Here is a 22,168-nt window from a genome sequence, read left to right as displayed (position 1 = left end):
TCAGACTGAACACTTTAAGTGTGCAAAGTTTATTGTATTTATTTTTTTTTAATTTTTTTTCAACGTTTTTTATTTATTTTTGGGACAGAGAGAGACAGAGCATGAACGGGGGAGGGGCAGAGAGAGAGGGAGACACAGAATCGGAAACAGGCTCCAGGCTCCGAGCCATCAGCCCAGAGCCTGACTCGGGGCTCGAACTCACGGACCGCGAGATCGTGACCTGGCTGAAGTCGGACGCTTAACCGACTGCGCCACCCAGGCGCCCCAAGTTTATTGTATTTAAATTGTATCTCAATATTTTTTAAATACAAGTATTTTTATGAACAAAAAAATCTATTATGTCTGAGGAAATGTATGTGGTAGACAACATATGTTTTAATTTATAGAATTTAGAGTTAATTCTCACTGAAATACAAATTATTTGTGTGCACTTAGGGCAGGAAATGGGACAAGATCCTTAATAGAAGAGTATGGGAAACAGGATGGTCTTGAATCTCAAGACTCAATAATGAAACACTATCAAATTGTCCCCAAATCATGCTGATTCCCTTTTCCCAGAGATAAGCCCTCAGCTGTGTGGATCAGAGTCTGACCAAGTGGCCTGTGTCTTCGGCTGTGGTTATGTTTGTATCTTTTTCTAAGAAGATACATTGGACCAGGTACCCTGTGATAGCTGACCCCACAGTTCCCTGAAAGTTTTCTATTTCTCTGTTTCCCCATCAAATAGTAACCATGTGGTCTTTTGTAGTTGGTTCATTCTGGAACTGGAGGGTGCAATGAGAACCTGTGGGAATGTACAGATGACCTTGTCTGTTTTGTGCTCATTCACCTTGGCTGAGAATCAGGTGCAGAGCTGGACGAGAAGTGTCCTTTCCCTGGGTGAGGTAGCTGCACATCGGATATGAGGCTCCACTCCGGTTTGTTTCTGACTGAGTCCCAGCCTGCCTGTCCAACCTCCTGTCTTGCTCCAGACATAACCCGATATTTTAATTGTGTATGGTCTGTAGCCTCTAGGCCCACAAATGTGCATTACACATGCATAGAAATTATACTCCCACCTGCCTATTCTTTACCTACTTAATTACCACAACTATTCTAAGACTTTAGAATAAGAGGCACAAATTCCCAGAAGTCCCCTCCATACTCTCCCCCCAACTCCCTGTTACCTTCAGGATCCAGGTGAAATGTCCCTCCTTATGTTCCTCAGGACTCCTTGACAAATCCCTCTCATCACTATGATCACACCACTTGAAAGTTGGCTCCTTCATCATCTTCTTCAGTTGTCCTTATGCTATGACTCCTACTATCTGTAGAACAGGAATTTTGTCTGTCTGCCCTATGCGTGGGCGTGGCACATAGTAAGAGTTTAATGAATGTTAGTTGAATGAGTGCATGAATCTGTCCATCAGTCTTGTACATGGCAGGCTCTTCTAAGGCATTTACAAGGAAATGCCATTGTAACAAACTCCAAACTATTTCACTAGGTTGAATTTTATGTTTGCATTTTTATAGTAAGAATCACAAATCATGTACCTATGTGAAAGTGACAAAGACAGAAAACACTGGTGCCTAACCTCTCCTTAATGAATGAGCAAATGAAAAGATGAGCTAGGAGATGAGCTAGACCAGGAGAAAAAGAATGGAGGTACACTGACCCACACCCTGAAACCCACCTTTTCTCCACAAATATTTTTAGATTTGTGAATTATTTTTGTAAAGCCTTGTTTGAAGGAGTATTCCTTTTTTCTTTTTTAATATGAAATTTATTGTCTAATGGGTTTCTATACAACACCCAGTGCTCATCCCAACAAGTGCCCTCTTAAATAGAAAATTACTTATGTCAATACTAACGATTTTCCAGTTGTAAGGTTGTTTGTCCTCTTAGTGTCATTTCCAAGATCCTTATAAGAATCATATTTTAGGGGCACCTGGGTGGTTCAGTCAGTTAAGCGTCTGACTTTGGTTCAGGTCATGATCTCATAGTTCAGTTTGTGGGATCGAGCCCCACATTGGGCTCTGTACTAAGAGTTCAGAGCCTGGAGTCTGTTTTGGATTCTGTGTCTCCCTCTCTCTCTGTGCCTACCCTACTCGTGCTCTCTCTCTCTCTCTCTCTCTCTCTCAAAGATAAATACTGAAAAAGCTTTTTAAATAATCATATTTTTAAATTTATTTATTTATTTATTTATTTATTTATTTATTTATTTATTTATTTTAAATTCATTTGCCCAAAGATGAGGGCAGTAAGTAAAAAAATTGAAGGTGGATTATTACTGCTTTGTGCTTAACCAAAACAAATAAACAAAAATGCATCAGACTAAATGCATAGAAAGGATTCAAAAACTTAAATGTGGTGGAGATTTGTAGATTGTGCACTAAAACACCCAAACAAGATTTCCGTGATGCCAGATCATCCGGCAGACAGAAAACATGCCGTGCTCTGTACCACCCTCAGCCTACTGTCCCGCACTGTCCTTCCTGCTCTGAACTGCTACATCTCATATTGTGACCAGAAGACAAAACATCAGAAAGCTGGAATTTCTTTGTCCAACTGAGCCCTGGCCCCAGGATGAATCTGTCCTTGAGAAACAACAGTGCCAAATGAGATAGCAACAGGACTTGATTGATGAGTGGGGTCACTCGTGTTCCAGGACCTAGACAGATGCTGGCTGCTGCCCAAACACTGGTCACATGACTAGGAAAAACTGTCCATTGTGGCAGCCCAGAAAAGCATTGATGGCCTCAAAAGGTGCCATAGAGACATGAATAATGAGGCCACTGGAATAGGTAAGGAGAATAGGACATACACATTGTTCAATATATTAACGTCTTGTGTTCTGCCTTCTTACTACCTTTTTTTCTATTACTACTTAATAACTGCAAGCTTGACCAGTTGGGTCAAATAATAGCTAAGTGTGTTAACTTCTCATCAGTTTGTGATGTTTCTATACTATAACATTCTGATGAGGAAATATATTTCAGCACTACAGTTTTCCCTTTTACATTAGGTGGTAAGAAAAAAGAGACTGTTGAGTAATTCTGCAGTGTCTTCTGAGGATGATTCTGTTACTAGCTTTCAGCAGTTATATTTCAGTTAACGACATGAGCTGGTACACCAAAAGGAAAACATCTCTTGATGAGAATGTTCCACAATTCTTATTGGCTACAACATATAAAATATATCCTGTGGTGACTTTTGAACCCGTGATCATATTTGTTGGACAATAATTGGTAGTGTAAAGTTTACAGAACACTTTCACAGATATGTTTCTTAGTGAACCTTATCAACAGTTCTATCAGTAACTTTTAATATTGGCCATTCATTAGGTTTCCAAAATCGTTCCACCACTTTATTCTTCCCCTGGAACCCCTGTGTCCCCAGCCTAGATATCATCTGAAGGACAGTGCTGAATTACAGAAAGATAAAACAAATTAGCAGATTGTCTTTTCAACTTATCACCTTGGCTATCTTTCTATCTTACTGATTTTTGTCTTTAGTGTTTGCTATGTTTTTTTTGAAAAAAACAAGATGGTCTGTGAAATAGAGGGTGTTCCCTTCAGCCTTGATTCTGTGTAACACAGAAATTAGTGGGTTGAAAGTAACCTATTTCTTTACATTTCCTTTGCTTCTGGAGATTATCTAACTCCATGAAGTGATCGTTAATACATTATTATCCCAGTGTTATAAAACTATCCAATTAGATGGGGTAAATGGACTTTTTAGATAAATTCCAATAATTAAGAAATATATATTAACTGGTTAATCTCTGCTGTATACCAGAGATATTATATGGCTGCCTTTCAGCAGTAATTGTCTGAAGAAATATAATAGCTCACATAGTGTTTTCATTCTTTATTAAAACGTATTCCATAACTGACTTACTATACGCCTGAACTCCTTTCTTTTAGACTTCAGGACTCCAGACGTATTTGCATCTACGTCCTTTATCCTTCAATATCTAGAAGGCCTTTTTACTTGGTAAACAGTCATTGGGAGCCTCTTTTGTCACAAACGCTGTGTTATATATACACCATGCAAGAGGAACTAATAGGAATGGAACAAAGTCCCTGAAGAAGAAACTCAGGGTACAGCAGGGAGACAGCAACATAATAATTACAGTTCAGTGTTAGAGATGCTAAAGTACAGATGTCAGCACCAGGAACAGGGAATACAGAATCACTCAGCACAAGCTCTCTAGCATCATCCTTGACTCCTCTTGGGCATATCCCACACGCGGTCCGTCAGCAAACCCTGCTGACTCTCCGCTGCACGAATATAGGGAATGCGGCCACTTCTCACCACCTGCACTGCTCCCAGGCCAAAGTCCGATCGCCTCTCTCTCGGGATTGTCACCTTTTCACTGGTTCCATCCTTCTGCCTTTTCCCCCTGACATGCCCCCTCCACCACCACCATCACTACCACCAACACCACCACCACCATTTGGTCAGCTCTCCTGTTCAAACATAAATTATGTTATTCCGCTTAAAAAATCCCAACGGTCCACCAGTTCATTCAAAGTAAGAGCCAGACCCCATGAGGCCCTCCCTACCTCGGTCCAGCATTGCCTTCCTGAGCTCAGCTCCTGCTATTTCCCCCCTCACCCAAGGGAGACAACCTGCCTTAGAGCCTTTGCATGAGCTGTTTCCTTTTCCACAGGGCTCTCCCCCGTAGATAGCAGCATGTTAGCTCCCTCACCTCCTCAGGTCTTTACTGAAATGTCAGCTGCTCAGTGAGGCCCTCCCTGGTCACCTCATTCCAAAAGTATCTTCTGTTCCCTAATATTTCTGTCCTTCTTCCTTGCTTTATTTTCTGTTTGGCACTTGTCACTACCTAACACAGCACCTAGTGTACATATTTTTCTTGCTTATTGTCTTTGTTCTCCACTAGAATATGAGCATGAAGATAAGCATGAGTGATTTGTATCTTTAATTGCTGTATCCTCAGTGTCTAGAAGAGTACCTGATACATAGTGCATTATCAGTTAATATTGCTGAGAGGAATGACTGTGTATTACTATTGGATAAGTGGCATGGGACAAGTCCTTTTACCTTTATGAATTCAGAGAGGATTGCTGAGAAGTCTGGGTAAAGTCTCTTTACCCTTTCACTTCACACTTTCTTGTGTGGTGGAATGATCTTGCTGGTTTTACATAGTTTCCTTTCAAAAGAGTTAAGGAGCTTAATCCCAGAGACCTCCCATCTGGCATTCAGGCTGATATGGAGGCTTTCCTGTATCTACAGCTAGTCTTGCTCTCAGGAGAAAACATGAACAGTACAGGAAGGAAGTACCTCCATCATTTCTCTTCAGGGAACGCCAAAAAGGAATGAAAATGAGAGATGGTGTTGGGAAGGAATTTATTACCACAATTTCACCTTCTCCTGTTAAACAAGCCTTCTTTATGTCAATGCTTTCTGTTCTCATTGACCAGGAGTTAAATAAGATTTCTTCTAATAAATTACTTGTGCTTCACTCAATTTCCCATGCATTCAACTTATTCTGATGATTGTATGAGATTTAAGAATATACTAAAGGGAGCTTAGATTGCTCAGTATGGAAAATGGTATATTGAGTGAAAAATAGCCAGTTTCTATTGGATGATAACCCACAACCTTCTGTGGTAGAGGCCAATGCCCCCTGTGATATTTGTATCGTAATAGAAGAAGCAACCGTTCTTAAGACTCAAGTTTTATCTATCTCAGGCTTTGGTGGCATTGGTGGGATGTTGATATGGCTTTCCTGCACTTAAGAGCGTGCATTGCTTTGGCTACTCAGTTTTGGAGGGTGGGGGAAAGACCGGTTTAAAGTATTGCTTCCTACTAAACGTGCAGTTATGGGCTTAGAAGAAATAGTTGCGCATGCTAATCACTCCCAAATCTGGATATATTGCAGGGTGTTTTGACAGTTTTCCCCACATAACATCTGTACTTAAGAAGCCTCACTGCTATTGGTAAAGTATTGACTTGATTTCTCTGCTCACATCCAGGGCACTGCATGGTCCTGCCCTGCTCTCCCCAGATCCCCTGCCAGGCGCTCCCCTACAGACCTCTCCATCTTCCATGAGTATGAGCTTACAGAGCCATTCATCTCCTGGTGGTTATGTTCACCGATCACTGACAACTCCCCCTGCATCTCATACACACCGGGCTGCTTCCCTACTAAAATTCTCCAAAGCCACGTGTTACACATTCCTTTTCTCTGCCATGCTCCCAGCTGTTCTGTGCTGTTTTGATCTGTTTGCATAGCGCTGTCAGACTACATGCATGAAAGGTGTGTTGTTGACTTGAATGGTTTCAAAAATGTTTCTGTAAAGAACCTACCTAAGTTGTAGGGGGAGAAGGAAGCTTGAAGCCCCAAAGGTGGAGGTCAGGGACTCCTGCGTGAACCTTTGCCAGAAGGAGACCTGTGCTCATTGGCAAAGGAAAGAAGGCCATTAAAATGTGATTGTGATCTCTACCAATATAAAGGATACAGGAGTTTCTACTCGAAAAGGAAATAATAAGCAGTACTGACATATAAAGAGGTGGGGTCCTACCACAGAATGAAAGACTTTAAGGGGCATATTAACAACAACATACTTATTGGTCACCAAGTGTTCGTCAGCAAGAGACTCAACCAGGAATTGGCCTTTTGGAGAAGGGCATTTGGCCATCCTGCTCACAGCTATGTGGAGGACCAGATGGAACCCACAAACGTTCACAATGGCCTGTCAGACTGGCCTGATGTTGGGCTCTTAGATAAAGGATAATTTAGGTATTTTTCCTTCACTTAACCAGATAAGAAAATGCAAAGGCAGCCCCCTAGCCGACAGTGGTGGCGGACTGGATGGGACTAGGAAAGGAAAGATAAACCAAGGAGATAAGAGCACTTGTGTGATAGGAAAGAACTTGGAAAATCCATTCTTAACAACACATTTTTTTATAGTGACTATCTACCCTTTTTCAACCACTTCTTCAAAGGATGAATTTGGTATTTCAGATTGGAAAAGCAGCATTGCTTCTGGTCCTCTCTGACCTTTTCCCACCATGTTTGCTATATTTGACTATAGATATTACAAAGACAGGCCTTGGGAACTTGTACGGCCTTTGCTGTTTCAAGTCTAGCTTGGGCCAGGATATGTGGGCAAGATGCACTGTGTTCAGATTTTTTTTTCTTTCATCCTTCAATAAAGATTGGTCCCAACTTTGCACACACTTCTTATGTTATCCAAATACCTTTGCCAATTTTTTACATGCTATCTTTGGCCGGTGTTCTCCTTGAAAGATAACTGAAAAAAAATATGCTGTCTTGTTTGTTTAATATCTGAAGAAAAACTGGTACAACTCAGGTTGGCTTTATCAGCACAAGCATTTTTGGAGGACTTGGGCCTTCTGTGACCCACCCACCCCCCCCGCACCGCTGCCCTCTACCCCTGTATGAAGCAAGATCCGCAATTATTTCCACACACAGATTTACTTTGGATTATTTTTTACTTAACTAATCAAAACATCATTGCATGGGCATTATTTGATGTGTTAGTACCCTAGAGAAACTTTTACAGTAACATTTTCCCCTTAGGGAAAAGAAATTACATTTTTCTCCCCAAAATAAACATTCCGTAGGCAAGCAACTGAGACCCTGCACGCTTTAGTCCTTTGTAACCCTGGCTTGCTTTAATAAAGCCACTTAGCTGGGTCCACAACAACAACAAAAAATTCCAAACCTCTTCCTACCCCTTCTCAGTATTCAAGTTCTGGAGTTTAGAGTTTTGTCTACTCTGTGCTTTGCTTCTGCAAAGAATTCTCAAATTCTTGTGCTTTCTACTCCAAATAGCTGTAGGACGCCATTTAAATCCTATCAGATTCTTTTTACAGCTGAAATAGGAACCTGAGGTCATTTCTAGGCTAACCCTGCTGCATAATATGTGAGAATGCCCTCATCACACATTCCCCTCCCAATTATTTTTAAACTCAACTCTTCAAAGTAAAAAAATGTAACAGAGCCATGGAAGTGGAAATGCTAGAACCTGCCTTTTTCTTTTTATCTTTCACAGGAGTGGCATTTTTAAACACGAGCTTGTGTCAGACACTGAACAGTCTCCACACAGGAATGAATGTTTTGATTAAAAGTTATTTAATAGCTCTAGTTCCTTGGAATTCTGCCTAAAGGGGGAGATATTCTTAGCTGCAGGTCCTGTGCCTTCCTTGACTAGATAGAAAAGAGGCTAAAAATCTAGAGGGAATATGTGGTGTTCTCAAAATAGTTACTTGATTGTATATGTGTTTATATCACAGAGAATACTGCTATGTGAAGAATTAGGAATTAGAAAAGAATAAGGAGCAATGTGTCAAAACAGCATCTTTCTGTAGCTCTATCACTACATCTGCTGATTCCCCAGCCTTTTGGTTAAAATCAGGGTTAGGGTACTACGTTATTAGGGCAGGCCAGAAAAACTGGCCTCTATAATTTCTATAGAATGTTTTCTTAACTTGCATTCATATTTAGATCAACAACAGTTAAACCAAAGACGTTGAAGCAAGTTGGTAGGTAAAATATGATCTTATTTCGTAAGTGCTTTGAGTGTAAAGTAATGGAGATATATTCTCATAGCCCCTAACTATGCATTAAAAAAAAAAAAGGAAAAAAATTTCTTTATTCCAAGGATACAAGTAGAATTTTGACTCAATAAGTTATTTTAGCTTCAAAGGTAGTGTTGCTGCGCTCAATACAACCTCTCCTCTTTATCATCCTTTTGAGACAAAATATTTACATAACATGGAATTATTTTTCTAGCCATCCAACAGCATTTCATGCATTGAGATATTGCTGCGACACAGTTAGAAGTCGGGCCCTCCGGACCTGTATTGGGTGACGGCATTATGCTATTATCATCAAGAGATTCCATTGTTTCCAACCCCCAAGGTCCTGTCTGTACTTGTTTACAGGTCAACCGAATAGTAACTCGTGTGTGCTCAGTGGCTTGAGTGTTATCACCGTAACCTTGGCAACCGAGCCAGCTCTGATTTCAAAACCTCACATGCTGTATCATAAAATTAGATAACAGAATTGACATTTAGCTTCATGTCTGTCATATAAATTAAGCTCTGAGAATATTTCTTTTATAGCCATGTGCTTCAATATGGAAATAGGCGCCAATTAGAACAATTTTATGCATATACATACTAGTCCACATTTAGGTGCTGGGTACATTCCTCAATTCTTCCTCTACAATATTGAACCTCACATATTGCCATGTTAATCTCACTGTGCCAAAATTCACGGTGGCTTTGTTTCATGATCAAGATGAAGCTTATAGCAGAGCTGTATCAGATATCCTATATAAATAGGATTATGAATAATAGAAAACTCAGCTCCTAAAAAATGTAAAATTCAAAGCATTGCTGGGTACTGTTATTTATGCTGATTAGAAGTAAGGCTGTGCACAGAATATTCCACTAACTAAATCAGAATCCCGACGACAAGACAGGCTTCCCTTTCATTTATATATTTATGCATATTTTTACACATATTATATTTTCCAGTGTCTATGAATCTCTGATAATATCTTTATTTCAAGGACATTCTAAACCTGCAGATTAATACATTCATCTACTTTGAGTCCCAGGTCCTCTTTTATAATTTGTAAATATTTTAATCTCAGGATTTTCCCCTCTACTTGCTATGGTCTGATGCAGTTTTTCTGGAGTATAAATTTAAAGACTCAACTTGTGAATTACATTTAATGTAAGCACCCTGCAGTTTTCTGCATTGCAAATGATTATTTTTAGAAATTTTATGGTTGCCTGGATATATTTGTTTGTCTTCATTGATATGTAGGGGGAAAAAGCTCATTAATGATTTAAAAAGAAGGTGTTTTGATTCATCAACTTGATTCTTCTCATTACATAAACAATAAAGGCAATAAATTAACATCTAATAAAATTGTAAGAGTTTATTTCTGAATTTAGCTGCAAGATAGTCTTGAATCCTTGGGCATAATTTTTCCTGTTCTTTATATTCTTTTGCCTCAGTGTTTTCAAAGTCACCATTCAGCATATTTTAACCTAGATGATTGGTTTATAATTCTTATTAAAGATACCTTTTAGCAGCTGTCAAACACCATAATTGAACAACCGTTTTATGAAACGGTTCTTTGGCCTCTAAAATGGTAAGTTGTTATGTAAAAATAGAAGATCTTTATGTCAAAATTGACTGTAAAATACTTTTTCTTTTCCCCGTTTACCTGCTGTGTCATATATACCATTTGAGAAATCTGCTTCCAACATTCTCTTACTACCCATCCATCTAACTATTGCTAGTTTTCTGTTAAATACTACCTTCTTGCCATATATCTAGTAAAGAGTCAAAATTCCTGCAAAATCAGGACATTTTCTTTTCAGAAACAGATAAGTGGTTGTGCTCTCTACATGTGTGCTTAAGTGGGAAGAAGGGCAGAAATCCTTCTGTGTATTTGCTGACCCTGTACAGCAAATACCTGTTATGTTTTCAGTAATGTTTAAACTGTTTGCTTTATCTCATTGGGTTGAGTCATCATCACCTTTCTGTTTAAACTGGTAAAAGGTAGTTCTTATTATTTTATTTTATCTTGAAACTATTTCTTGTGATTAACAGAAATAGTTCAGCATGTTGTGGCTCCAGGACTGGATCAAGTTTGGGTAGTCATTTGTATTGTAAAAGAACATCTTTGGAAACTTTAATACATAGGCGTTCTGCAGTGCAATATGAAAATGAACTCGGGCTGTGTTTGGTGCTGGGATGTGGGGGCTTATCCGGCTGTTTGCATGACTCCGAGATGTATTATACTATCCTTTTTTTTTTTAATTGTGACATGATATGGCATTAGATGGATGGGGTAGGGGAGGAGCTGTAATGATAAAAGAAAAAAAATTATATGGAAATACAGCTTCTTTTGTGATTTCCTTTTAGGTCTGATGTTGTGGTCCTCTGTTTTTCGATTGCTAATCCCAATTCCCTAAATCATGTGAAAACCATGTGGTATCAAGAAATCAAGCACTTTTGCCCTCGCACACCTGTTGTTCTAGTTGGCTGCCAGCTAGATCTCCGCTATGCTGATCTTGAAGCTGTTAATCGAGCCAGACGCCCTTTAGCAAGGTAAGCCAAGGGACTCAGTATTTTGCTGTGCTGGCCAAATTAAAGTTTAGAGGTAACAGATGTCCCTGTAGCCTAGGGTTATGCTCTTCGGTGGTTCTGGGGCCCCATCAATCAGCCATATGCTTTAAGTTAGTTTGTTAATACTGACCCTTCTCGTGCTCACTGTCCCCTCTTAGGTGAGGAACCCATTTTTGTAAACTGGTTGGCCAGTTCTGGAAATGAATTTTATAATTGCAACCTGGTGTGAATAAAAGTGTCTTGGGGGCACCTGGGTGTCTCAGTCAGTTAACCGACCTACTCTTGGTTTTGGCTAAGGTCATGATCTCATGGTTCATGAGTTCAAGCCCTGAGTTGCACTGTCCGTGCAGAGCCTGATTGGGATTCTCTCTTTTCCTCCCTGCCCCTCCCACGTGTGCTTTCTCAAAATAAATAAATAATGTTTTTTAAGTGCCTTGAGGCACCTGGGTGGCTCAGTCAGTTAAGCGTCTGACTTCGGCTACACAAGTTTGAGCCCCACGTTCCAGCCCTGCATTGGGCTCTGTGCTGACTGCTCAGAGCCTGGAGCCTAGTTCGGATTCTGTGTCTCCATGTGTCTCTGTCCCTCCCCCACTCACACTCTGTCTCTGTCTCTCTCTCTCAAAAATAAATAAACATTTTAAAAAAAAATTTTAAGTGCCTTGAAATTTGCAAAATACTAAACAAAATAGTAGCTACTCATAGTAATGTCATTCTTGAAACTATGATTAGTTTAATAAAGTTAATGAACATTCAGATTGACTAGTCCCAGTTCTTGGCCCCCCAGAACATCAGGTTCATGCAAATACACATATCCAAGTGTTTTTAACCTTCTCGTTTCCCCCAATCCAACCTCTGAGAATATTTCATTCCCAAAATGGTGGTGTCTAGTTTTAAAACATCATATGGACCTATAGTTGCAAAACAGGAACACTGGTATTTAAATGTTACTAGTAATTGTTTTTAATTTTTTTTTAATGTTTATTTATTTTTTGAGAGAGAGACAGAGACAGAGCATGAGTGAGGGAGGGGCAGAGAGAGAGGGAGACACAGAATCAGAAGCTCAGAGCTGTCAGCGCAGTGCCCAATGCGGGGCTCAAACCCACGAACCGTGAGATCATGACCTGCACAGATGTTGGACACTTAACCGACTGAGCCACCCTAGTGGTGCTCCATCTAGTAGATGTCTTTTAAAATGTCACAACTTTAAAAATCAAACGGAGGGGGGATTTGTTTTACTTGTATAAAATGTGAATACCAATATTAGGGGGAAGTAAGAGTTTTTTAAAGCCCATGCCCCTTCCATATTCCTGTCATAAAAAAAATAACTTTATATATATTTTATGTTTAACTACATTTTTTGCCGGAGAGCATAACTTTCCCAAAAGTGTTGATATTAATACCTTCCTTCAATGTTTGCCTGATAGGCTTGTTGCAAAAATTTTGTACAGACACAGCTTTTTACACTCTCACAGCAAAAGCAAATAGTATTTTCTTTAGACAATTTCTGATGTTCTTGTTGCGTTTTGGATAAATTTTCTGAAAATGTTTCATGTTGTTTTCACAGTCCCTCTATTAAATGCATGGACTAGGAATTGAATGTTAGAAGCCACATAGAGGGAAAGGGGACTCACGGTGAAAGAGAGACTGCCCCTGGCATCCAGAACTTTCTGTGTAAAAGAATAGGCTGAGATAATCAGGCCTCACAACCATAGACGTGTGGAGGACAGGAGGAGAGTTACAGAGCACTAGAGGACAGCAGAGGGGACAGTCCCGATTCCATGAAGGAGCTGGTATTTGAGCGCAGCCTTGAAGAGTTTTGCCAGTTAGTGATTTCCAAGTCAGCCCCAGGAAGAAGGAGCACAAAAAGCCCAGAGAAGCAAACTTTGAAGTTAGGTCTTCTTCCCTGCACTTCCCTCTGCCTTTGCAACACCCTGCCTTTTTTCCTTGTGCTCTGTCCAGGGCTTCAGATCCAAACTGTAACCAGTATTACCGTATTTCTCCTAAGACCAGTGTGCCTTTCACACACATTACCTTCAATTTTGGAAGCCAAATATTTATTTAGGAAGATCAATTCCTAAGAGTATGTCTCAGCATCAAGTGTGTGTTTGTGAAGAATGGAACAACAAAGTTAATTATGTTCTGGAACCTGTCTTTTACTATGCTATGCCATAGTCACAGCACTATTCTGCCTGTACTGCTTCCAAAGGTTTGGCCTCCCTGGGTTTGGTTAGAATGTAAAGGGGCCTTGTGTGCCAGCCTGAAGGGCTGTGTGGAACCAGAGGAAATTTTTAAAAAGAATTACAGCTGAAAGTCATGCTTGTGTGATGTAAGGATGTTTCGTGCAGCAGTGGAAACTGTGGGCTGAAATGTGGAGAGTCTGAAGAAAGACAGTGCAGAGGCTAATGCCGTAGTCCAAGTGAAAGAGGCTGAGGGCGTGACTGCAGAGGCAGAAGAGAAAAGAAGCAGTTAGGCATGAAAGGAGAAGCACAGATCTGATGCAAGAGACTTAATTGGCTGTTGGATGGGGACCGTTTAGTCTAGGACTAGGGGCTTCTAGACTCTAACTGCTGGGCAGGGGTCTCTCTTCAACTTGCGAATGTGACCTGAAGCAAACCCTTTAGACTCTCTGCCTCGGTTTCTTCACTAGGTGGCATGCGAATAACACCCCTAGGGTTTTTGTGAGGCTCAAGTGAGAAAAAGGTATATGGATTCACTGTAAAGTTATCAAGCAAAATGTAAGCATAACGTGGTGATGAAGATGCAGACGTCACAGTTGTGATCGTTGTAACAGCTAATATTTGTCAGGCACTCCCTGTGGACCAGGCACCGTGCTAAGCATATTATCTCATTTCAACTTCTCACTAGTCCTTTAAGATGTAGGTGTTTATTATTCTTATTCCTATTTTACAGTTGGGAGAACCAAGGCTTAAGAAGGTTAAGTAACTTGCCCAGGATCAAATAGCAAGCAAATGGCCGAACTTCAGTTATTATAGTTACTCCTGAAAGCATTTTTTCCCCTGCAGGCCTGAGTCCTTTATATTTGGAAAGCTTGAGGTAGATCGATTTTTCAAGAGCCTTATTAAAAATCTGAATAAGGACTTTAAAGGCACAATTCTATTAGGTGCTTTCATAGGCCCTTGTTACCATTTTTTTCCCCTAAAATAAGGCTGATTATAATTTTTTTAAATACTCCATTTTAGGCCCATAAAGAGAGGGGATATTCTGCCCCCAGAAAAAGGCCGAGAGGTTGCAAAGGAGCTGGGCATACCGTACTATGAGACAAGCGTGTTTGACCAGTTCGGAATCAAGGACGTGTTTGACAATGCGATCCGAGCAGCGCTGATTTCCCGCCGACACCTGCAGTTCTGGAAATCTCACCTAAAGAAAGTCCAGAAGCCTTTACTTCAGGCACCATTCCTACCTCCAAAAGCCCCTCCGCCGGTCATCAAGGTTCCAGAATGTCCCTCCATGGGGACAAGCGAAGCTGCCTGTTTACTGGACAATCCTCTATGTGCCGACGTCCTGTTCATCCTTCAGGACCAAGAGCACATCTTTGCACATCGAATTTACCTCGCTACCTCCTCTTCCAAATTTTATGATCTTTTTTTAATGGAATGTGAAGAAACCCCAAATTGGAGCGAAGGAGCTGGTGAGAAAGAGAAGCAGAGCAGGGATTGCCAGGGGCGGGCATTGAGCCTTGACCCAGACGAGGAGCGGGAGGAAGGAACGCCAAGGACACCTCAGGCCAATCAGTGGAAGGCCTCGAGCCAGAACCTGTCCCAGCAGGAGAGTCTGGCTCTGGAAGGCGAGAGCTCGACTCCGGAGACACAGACCTTATCAGGCTGGAGCAAGGGGTTCCTTGGCATGCACAAGGAAATGCAAGCCAATCCCGTTTCAAAGCGCGTGGGCCCTGTCACTGTGGTCAGGATGGACTCCTCCGTCCAGCCAGGCCCTTTCCGGACCCTGCTCCAGTTTCTTTATACGGGACAACTGGATGAAAAGGAAAAGGACTTGGTGGGCCTGGCTCAGATCGCAGAGGTTCTGGAGATGTTCGATTTGAGGATGATGGTGGAAAACATCATGAACAAGGAAGCCTTCATGAACCAGGAGATTACAAAAGCATTTCATGTCAGGAAGGCCAATCGGATAAAAGAGTGCCTCAGCAAAGGGTCGTTCTCAGGTGAGGGGTCCAATGGTAAAGTCATCGATCCCTTTGGTTGTGATTTATCAAACATTAGCTGTTCCCAAATAGGCAAGAGAGTAACCGGCACTAACATGTGTCCATACTTATTTTTTTATGTAACCTTCTAGTTTGCATGTATCCATCTATTTAATTCTTATCAGACTAATGGGCCAAATACTATTCCATTTTGAAGATGGGGAAATTGACAGGGAGGTTAGGCATATTGCCTCCAGGTTGTACAGTAGTAAATGGTAGAGCCAGGATTTGCACACAAGCTGCCCTCTAAAGTACCCTCACGGCGCTTCTCAGTTAGGTCACATTCCTCCTGAGCCTGCACCAGAGCCAGAGCAAGTCAGCTCGATGTTCAGCTCCTTCAGGCTCCCTTCCCTGACCACATCTGCTCTCCACTGACCTTTTGGCCTTGAAATCCTTGAGGTGATTTTGGCAACCCTCTGCCTTCGTATCAAGGGTGCCTCATCTGTCCATTTCCCCCTCCCTATCCTTTCTCGCACTCTACCACCCTACACTTCTCTATTTCTCTTGCCTCTTCTTTATCCTTGATAGCTATGCTGTTTGCTGACCACAGTGTCCTCACATAATTGCTTGTTTGTTTCTACTAAATTCTGAAATAGCCCTCTGTGTGTGAGTGTGTGTGTGTGTGTGTGTATTTCATTGTTAAAATTTGACTTCCTGACTTTTATTTACATGGATACTTCCATTTTGTCTTTATCTTTCATAATGCCTTGGTAGTACATATTTAGTACTATACATTCAGTAGTTGATTACTGAGTCTGTTCATTAATTTTAAAACTTATGAATAATATTTACTTGAAACATTGACCATCATGAAATAGAAACAATCATGAAAAGAAATGTTACAAACCTGCAGTAAACAATGGACCTTAAGTGAAATGGATTCAATCGCCCTCCCCTTAATGCAAAGGCATAATGACCAAATACAACATGGAACTTCAACTGGATTGTCTTTAAAAAAAAAAAAAAACTATAAATACAATTTAGAGATAATTGGAAAATTTTGAGTATGAACTAGACGATGATATTACTAATTTTCTTAGGAGTAATAATGATACGATTATCTAGAAGTATATTCTTATTTTTAGAAAACTCTTGATAAAGTAGTTAGAAGTGTCATGCTGTTAAAAATGTCTACACACATAGGGGCACCTGGGTGGCTCAGTTGGTTAAGTGTCCGACTTCCGCTCAGGTCATGATCTCACAGTTGATGAGTTCAAGTGCCGCATTGGGCTCTGTGCTGACAGCTCAGAGCCTGGAGCCTGCTTCAGATTCTGTGTCTCTCTCTCTCTTTGCCCCTCCCACACTCAGGCTCTGTCTCTGTCTCAAAAATAAATATAAACATTTAAAAAAATGTTTACACACTATATATACACATACACACATATTCACTACATATACACACACACATACTCATTCACCCATAGTTAAAGCAAACATGGCAAAATGTTAACAGTGTGATAAATGAGTTATCATTGTACTGTTTCTTCCACTGTTCCGTATGTTTGAAATTTTTCATAGTAAGGAAGAAAAACTATTCCTCTCCTTTATGTTACCATGTGATTCAGAGAATTTGTGTCGTGATCTCATGTGTAATCTTATATACTTACTCCTCAATCCTTGGATGACATAGGGGGATCTGGGTGTAGTGGTTGATACCAAATCACTAAGTAGAGACACGGAAAAGAGAGTAAGAGACGCAGGTTGGTGACTGTGGGTAGAACTCTCAGCAAAGCTGGCTCATGGTTATGTTTCCTCGATCTTTGGGCAGATGTGACGTTCAGGTTGGATGATGGAGCCATCAGTGCCCACAAACCATTGCTGATCTGTAGCTGCAAGTGGATGGCTGCCATGTTTGGGGGCTCGTTTGTGGAAAGCGCCAACAGTGAGGTATGTGCCTTCCGAGAAGCCTAAGTAGAATCTTTATGACTGTGTGTGTGTTTGGTTAACCAGACGACTTCAGCTCTTCAACTGCTTCCATGGAGGTCACCCTCTTCTTAATTTTGCTGTTATGGGGAGCCATGGTCCACTGTTCACTTGTGGTGTGTGAGCACCTGAGTGGTACCTGCGCATCACCCTTTTATGGTCACTGCTGTCATTTGTAAAACATGATCAGCTATACTTTTTTCAAATGTCACCAAGCAAGACACTATCAAACTCACATGCAATTGGGGCAGTCTGTCTTCCAGAAGTTCAGGGTGGTGAAAAGTTTCTTTGCTTACCCGCATCCTGGGCTCAGCTGAGCCCCCAACCAGACGACGGCCCTTGAGAAACCACATCCTTGTGCCCCTGTCTTCTCATCTGCACCATGAGGGGTGCACTGGATGGCCCTCGACATTTCCTTGAGCTACAGCATCCCCCGAGGCACTGCCCCGACTCGTCTTCTCCAAGCCTTTGTTAACTGGAGGGAGACAGTAATGGAGCAAATGGTCATTCCTCTGAACACACCGCTGTCAATGCTTAGGTCTAGTGGAAGCCACTGAGTCACTTCTCAGACGCTGGCCCTATCTCCGAATAAAAGATATTCTTAGAGCAGAGTAAGCAGTATCTTGAAACCATTCTGTGTTCATCTTTTTACAAACCCTGTTGGAAAAGAAAGAAAAATTCCATTCAAGCACTTCTAACTTTAGTCTAGAAGAGCAAGCATTTTTGTTGAGTTCTGAAAGTATTTTTTAACCATCTTTTTTTTAAAGGGGGACACCCCATCAAGTTTATTGTCCTAAGAGGCTCGCTTTGCTGATCTCAGCATCTCTCCACACTTTTAAAAGAAATAGAGAAAACAAGAGCTAACTTCTCGAAAGGGGCACTCACACCAGAAATCTGAGCACTCCCACTGTGACCCGGGAGCCTGCATTTGCATCCCCAAGTAGGGAAGCAGAGTCACGGCCTCACAAGCAGGGATGGCTGGGGCAGAGGAGGTCACTAGGCCACCTCCCGCTTTCAGAACAAACTGCAGCTGCTCCTAAACCAACTCCCAGCAAAAGGCTGTCTGCTGTGGGGGGAGGAGAAATGTTAGGATTGTTCTGATGACCTCGCTAGCTGTCTGCCGGCCTTTATAAGCCCGGAGGTCTGCAGCTGTGAGTAGTGAAGTCTTTCCTGTGCCACCAAAGATGTTTCCGAGCCGTGTCACTGAAACTACGCCAGCGTGGTAGAGGCTGCCCAGTGAAGGGCGCAGGGCTTGAATCTCAGCTCCTCCACGTATAAGCTGTGTGGCCCTGGGCATCCTCCCTCTCTGGAAAGCAGGATAATAGCCACAGTGTGGTGGTGAAGTGCAAAAGTCAACACTCGCAGATCCTCATGAGCATTAAGTAAATGGTCGCTGCCATTAGTGTTATTTTGATGTCGGTCGTGTTCATATTCTTTCACTCTCACTTCCAAGAAAATTTGGGGAAGCCACCGATTAATAAGCCTTCATCCGAATGGCACTTCACCGGCTCCAGTAATCTCCAGAGATGAAGAGCCCGGAGGCTTGCTTCCCTTATGTGTCCAGCTCACTGAAATGTGTGCTGATTGTGCGGCAGAGCACCTGCTACTGACCCAGCAGAGAACTTGATCAAGGTCAGGAACCCAGGCACAAAGAGACACTGTCAGAGCTGACCTCACAAATGCTAATCCCCTTTATCCCTTCCCAGAATGGACTGTAATCGTCTCCAGATTAAAATGGGCAGGAGAGGTGACCAAAACAAAAACTTGGCAGTGAACATGAATGCACTCGTCTATGGTTAACAGCCTCTCTTGGAGGGGGCCACCTGTTTAGCACTACCTCTTAGAAAGACTAGGTCATTTGCCACTTAGAACGATAGCTGAGGCTAATAGGTATGGATGGCTTCTACCCAGCTTAGAAGACAGAGACCATGGACCCAAGCAACAGGAGGTCTGTGCCAAATTCCTTTAGCCAGTGAATCAGGAATGCCATGAGCTGTTGACATGTGTGCCCTCATCTGCCCCTTCTCTTGATTTCCAGAGTAGACTATAATGGTTATATAGTTTGAACTCTAGTCTCAGTTTGACCTTGGGAAAGCGACCAGCCCTCTCCAAACCTGTGTCCTCATCTTTAATATGGGGATAACAAGAGAACCTTCTTCAGAGGGCAGGTAAGTCATGAGAGTACATGTGTAAAACATGGAATTTGGTGCTTGGAACATATGAAAGCTCAAGAAATGTCGGTGACCATTGTCCTGGAGGATCCTTGTTAAATTCTTTCCATGAGTAATTGAAAGTCTTTGTCCCCTGAAAGCCCTAAGTTAAAAAAAAACCCAGTTCCACACTTCCTAAACCAGCCAAGTGGGGTCATGGGGTGGGAGGAACATCAGTTAAATGCTCAGTAAATATTCCATGACTTGGGATCTGTCCTTTGTAGGCCACCTTTTAACTCTTTATTGTCCTGTGAAAACCTGACTTCCCGAACCTCAAAATTCAGTCTTTCTTTCTTTTTGGCATTAACAGAATTCTCATACATATCCAGAAAGGAATAAAATATACCCGTTGACGTTACTTTAACATTTTTTGTCATTTAATATTTAAGAAGACATTGTATTTTACTTCTATTTTTCTCATTACTTTTAATGTAGCAGTAAGCATAATTCTCTCCCCAGAGGTGCTCAGCAAGTGGTTCATTAAAAATGCATGCCTGAATTGTAGTAAGCAATGCTCTGAATCTGGAAAACTTTCTCATCCTCTATGAGACTGTCTCTAATTATAAGCCTAATAGTCTGAGCTGATCTTTGCAATTAAAATTTTAAACCAACGAAACTGGAATAAGAGACGTAGTTTAGGATAGCATTATAGTCTCTTTGCTGACTCTTATTTCTTCTAAGCTACCTAAGCAGGTAGGATGCAAAATTCTTAATTCCATTTCTGATATAGCTTTATTTATATTGTTTTTAAAGTTCTATAAAGTAGTCTCTCCATTGTTATGCAGTTAAACATAAATGTTGAAATGACAGAAACGGGCTTTAAAAAAAAGAAACATGAGAATGGTGTGTGTTCTAAACGTGTTTTTAGTTTGTTTTCATTTGCTCTAATGGTCCTTAACATTATTTGCCCAAAAAAAGCCATCACTTCAAAAATTTGTTTGCCTTATGTTACACAAGAAGGAAAAAGCAAGCCACAGATGATTATAAATGTCAGAACACTCCAGGGACAGCTGGGGGGCTCAGTTGGTTGAGCTTCCAACTTCGGCTCAGGTCATGATCTTGAGGCTTGTAAGTTCAAGCCCTGCATCGGGCTCTGTGCTGACAGCTTGGAGCCTGGAGCCTGCTGTGGATTCTTTGTGTCAGTCTCACTCTGCCCCTCCCCCACTTACAATCTGTCTCTCTCTCTCTCTCTCTCTCTCTCTCTCGGTCTCAAAAATAAATAAACGTTAAAAAAAACTTTTTTAATCAAATGTCAGAACACTCCAAAGACATTGAAAGTATTGGGGCAGGGCTGCTTACAGGAATCTGTCATCTCTTGTTGCTAGAAATAATTTCTTTTCACTTAGGATGTTCATTTTGTCATGACTTAGAACACAGTCTTAAAAAAAAATGCTAAGGTAATATGAATATCTTCCAAATCCAGAGTCTCCGTGAAGAAGAAAAAGCTGAAGGTTATCACCTCTTCCAAATCTCTCCCATGTAACAGATGAGGAAACCGAGGGTCAGAGAGGGAGAATGATTAGTCAAAGGTCACACTCATTTTAGTGACAAACCCCCAGGCCTTTCCCAGCCTCTTGCCCTGGCATCTAAGCCGTTGTTTTCAAAACAGCAGACCTCCCCGTAGCTGAGAGAGCAGGTTTTCACAGAAAGCTCTGTGACTTTTTATATTTATGATCACTAACACTTTATCACACTTAGGACTTTGTAAAATGTACATACCTTCACTACCAAAATGGTCCAAATTTTAAAGTTTCACAACTTAACCTTCAATTATGTATAAAATTGTACTAATCCAAACACGATCTGCATAAGATAAATGCATGTGTACATAAACGTATATGTATGTAAGCATATGCACAGATACAACTGATATTAGAGTCACTGGAATAGGAATTAATTACAATACAACAGCTTCTTTATTTTAAAATCACATCAGTAACAGTGTCTACTTGCCAGGTTCTATCTACTGTAGAGGTTGCCTAGAAACTTGAAATGAAGACCTTTGTTAAATCCTTGATGGTAGTAACCCATACAGCTTATTTACCAAATCATAATTGTTTTCATTGACTATGTCTGAAAGGGGGTGTGTGTGGAATTTTCTTACTATTTCTGGGAAGTTCTTTGGGCCTTCCCTCTGATACATAAAGAGAAAGCTCTGTCTGAAAGGACAGTCCCTGTCTGAGGTGGCTGGTGGCCATGCAGGAGAATGACATAGAAGGCTGAGATAGCTTAAATGATTCTGGAACCACAACACTAGAATGCATTGACCATGAGACCCATGTAGATTGTGGAGAGAGAGAGAAGGAGGGAGAGATTAGATGTATAATAGAGATGTAATCATCTTTCTGTGGTATATAGAGGTTTGCTAAGCACCAGAAATCAGAAGTTTATAACTGTTTATCCTTCTCAACTTAGAAATCTGATTCTTAAAAACTGTTAGTGAAATACAGTAGTTTATTATACTGTGAGCCAAACAAACCTTTGCTTCCTTGCCATGAAGGGTTTCTTGTACTGCACAGTGGCTCTGACCACAGACCTTAGAATTATGCTCCCCAAGTTCAAATCCCAGACACTGACTAGCTCTGTGACCTTGGATTTGGGACTTAACCTCCCTGAACCTCAATTTCCATACCTGTAAAATGGCAAAAATAATAGTCTCTTCTTCCTGGGGAGGATATAAGGATCAGAGT

The 22,168-nt window shown here is 41.2% G+C and overlaps 1 protein-coding gene across 12 annotated transcripts in view; it reads left to right on the top strand.

Moving 5' to 3' along the window:
- RHOBTB1 (Rho related BTB domain containing 1) overlaps positions 1-22,168 on the top strand; it is a 260,530-nt gene that overhangs the window by 228,874 nt on the left and 9,488 nt on the right. For all 12 annotated transcript variants that reach the window (XM_042908130.1, XM_042908132.1, XM_042908131.1 and 9 more), the window contains 3 exons: positions 10,923-11,108; positions 14,327-15,306; positions 17,114-17,232. In XM_042908130.1, coding sequence (XP_042764064.1) covers positions 10,923-11,108; positions 14,327-15,306; positions 17,114-17,232 — 1,285 coding nt within the window. The remainder of the gene's footprint in view (positions 1-10,922; positions 11,109-14,326; positions 15,307-17,113; positions 17,233-22,168) is intronic.

This window comes from Panthera leo, chromosome D2 (assembly GCF_018350215.1).
Source record: "Panthera leo isolate Ple1 chromosome D2, P.leo_Ple1_pat1.1, whole genome shotgun sequence".
NCBI classification, from domain to species: domain Eukaryota; kingdom Metazoa; phylum Chordata; class Mammalia; order Carnivora; family Felidae; genus Panthera; species Panthera leo.
The sequence above is the reverse complement of the archived record's forward strand: the minus strand, read 5'-3'. Positions and strand labels throughout refer to the sequence as shown.